The sequence below is a fragment of the Eimeria acervulina genome, genomic scaffold (genome assembly GCF_000499425.1).
Source record: "Eimeria acervulina Houghton genomic scaffold, Eah_scaff861, whole genome shotgun sequence".
Lineage (NCBI taxonomy): Eukaryota > Apicomplexa > Conoidasida > Eucoccidiorida > Eimeriidae > Eimeria > Eimeria acervulina.
The window spans coordinates 2,501-5,227 of NW_013549554.1; the positions used below are offsets into that span (position 1 = coordinate 2,501).

Below are 2,727 nucleotides of genomic sequence, written 5' to 3' on the forward strand. Positions count from 1 at the left end.
TTTTTCTTCGTTCCATATTGTTAATATTTTTTTAATTTTTGCTGCTTTTTTCAGCCTCGGGTCTCTGCAGGGGCCCCACCCCAGCGAAACCCTAAACCCTAAACCCTAAACCCTAAACCATTGAGCAGGAAAACCCCACGAAACCGTAAACCCTAAACCGTAAGCCGTAAACCCTACCCATTCGAATGGGCTGGGAAGGTGCTCAAGGCCTGGCTGTACATGAGCTGGCCTGTATGGGTTCAACTCCCCCCTCTAGGGTTTAGGGTTTAGGGTTTAGGGTTTAGGATGGAGGAGCTCGAGGTGAAGCACCTTTATGCTGGCGATTGTTACTCGACTCTGCTGACTGTGGACGGAGCTAAACTTTTATTTAATTGCGGAATACCCGATACTCTCGACAGCAGCCGCATCTCTCTCCTCCTACAGTAAACCCTAAACCCTAAACCCTAAACCCTCGTTCTAACCCCTACTTCCCGCGCCCTCTACTGCTTAGCATTTTCCTTCATAATGCAACGATGCATCAATCCCTCCAAACTGTACATAACTGTTGCTGCTGTTTCTGCTGCTGGTGTTTGTTCCTGATGCTGTTGTTGCTGTTGTTGCTGTTGCTGCTGCTGCTGGGGTGTACAGGCACCTGGACGATGTGGATGCTGTCTTCATCAGCCACGGCACTGTAGCATATTGTGGGGCGTTGCCTTTGCTGCACAAACTGCGCTGGCGCAGCCCCCAGGGAGGTGTACATACACCTCAGAAACACGATTCCAGCGGAGCAGCAGCAGCAGCAGCGGCAACAACAGCAGCAGCAGCGGCAACAACAGCAGCAGTAGCAGCAGATGAGCTTCCTAAGGTGTACTGTACGCATGCAACACAACGCCTCGGTAGAGTAGCTACTGAGGCGGCGCTGCTGGCAGCAACGGATTGCTTCTGCACGCGTGGTATTGCTGCTGCTGCTGCTAGGGGCACCGCAGCAGCAGCAGCAGCAGCAGCAGCAGCAGCAGCAACAGCAACAGAAGGGCTGCAGAGTAGCGGCCTTCCTTTCACCGTATCCGATGTTAATGCTGCATTTGCTGCATGCAGCCCCATTTACTATCACGGGGCTATTCCAGTGAAGAGACGCAGAAGGCGCTGCTGCTGCTGCTGCTTAAACAGCAACAGCAGCAGCAGCAGCAGCAGCAGCAGCAGCAGCAGTGGAGATAGCGGCGGAAGTGCAGTTGAAAGGGCTTCTTCTGCAGCACCAACTGGAAAATGCTGCTGCTGCGCTCAGCAGCAGCAGCAGCAGCAGCAGCAGGACGAAGAGTGTGGGGTGTATGTACGCTGTGTGCGTAGCGGTTTAAATATAGGGGGCTCCGTGTGGATAGTAGAGAGCGACAGACTAAGGATAGTAATTGCTACAGGACATTCAACTACCCCCTTCTGGTAAACCTTGCTGCTGCTGCTGCTGCTGCTGCTGCGTGTTGTGCTGCTGCTGCTGTTTGTTGTGCTGCTGCTGCTGCTGCTGCTTGTTGTGCTGCTGCTGCTAATTGTGTTGCTGCTGCTGCCGGTAGTTGTGCTGCTGCTGCTGCTGCTAATTATGGTGTTGGTGCTGCTAGTTATGCTGCTGCTGCTGCTGGCGGGGCTGCTGCACCTGCTAGTAATGCTGCTGCGGCAGCAGCAGCAGCAGATGCTGTAGAAGGCGCTAGCGGAGGTGTTGCTGCAGGTGCTGCTGCTGCAGCAACCGGTTTAAGTGTACCTGCTGTTGCTGCTGCTGCTGCTTCTGCTGCAGGCATGTGGATGGTGGGGAGCTGCTGCCGCTGAGCAGCGGGGCACAGCCTTTTGTTGCTTCTGAAGGCGCAGCAGCAGCAGCAGCAGCAGCAACAGCAGCAGCACCTCCGTCTCCTTGGTTGGGGACTAGGCTGCGGTGCTGCAGCGTGCTTATTACTTCATATGCAGCAGCAGCAACAACAGCAGCAGCAGCAGCAGGTGGGCTACCGCAGCAGCAGCTGCGGCTGCTGCTGCAGCGTGCAGCAACAGAAGTGCTGCGGGGCTGCACGGTTGTTATTCCAGTAGATCTTGATGGTAAGCATAAACCCTAATTAAACCCTAATGCCTTCTTTAGGGTTTAAAGGTAAAGGGCTCTAGGCAAGGGTTTAGGGTTTGCGCTAGGGTTTAGGGTTTGTGCTAGGGTTTAGGGTTTGTGCTAGGGTTTAGGGTTTAGGGTTTGTTGACGGATTCCTTTATTTTATTTTTAGGGTTTGTTACTATTTTAAGGTATTAATATTTAGGGTGTGCTTTATATTTTCGTATTTATTTTAGGGTTTAGGGTTTAGGGTTTAGGGTTTAGGGTGTATGCGCGCTTGTTCAGGTTTATGCTTGTCTTTAATTGCTTATCTGGAGGCCTTGTGGGGTTGCTGCCAGCAGCTGCAGCTGCTGCCGCTGCTGTTTGTTTCTCCCTGCGGCACTTCGTTCTTAGCAGCAGCAGAGCCGCTGCTTGCTGCTTCAACAGCTCGTGCAGCTTGGGGTTTAACTGTGCAGCGGCGGCAGCACTTCCTTGCTGGTGCAGCAGCAGCAGCAGCTGCTGCTGCTGCTGCTGCTGGTGCTGCAGATAAGGAAGCTGGTGGAGGGGCTGCTGCCGACTCTGCTGCTGCTGCACAAGGAAGCAATTCCCTACGCGCAGCAGCAGCAGGGGCGGCTCGCGGCAAACAGCAGCAGCAGCAGCAGCAGCAGCAGCAGCAGCAAGTGGGCCGGCTGCAG

General features: G+C 54.1%; 1 protein-coding gene across 1 annotated transcript in view; it reads left to right on the forward strand.

Annotated features, from left to right (window-relative positions):
• Positions 1-504: 504 nt before the first annotated feature.
• EAH_00050880 (hypothetical protein, conserved) overlaps positions 505-2,727 on the forward strand; it is a gene marked incomplete at both ends in the record, with an annotated part of 6,402 nt that continues 4,179 nt past the window's right edge. Inside the window, 4 exons of the mRNA XM_013394223.1 lie at positions 505-533; positions 628-1,413; positions 1,760-2,052; positions 2,339-2,530. Coding sequence (XP_013249677.1) covers positions 505-533; positions 628-1,413; positions 1,760-2,052; positions 2,339-2,530 — 1,300 coding nt within the window. The remainder of the gene's footprint in view (positions 534-627; positions 1,414-1,759; positions 2,053-2,338; positions 2,531-2,727) is intronic.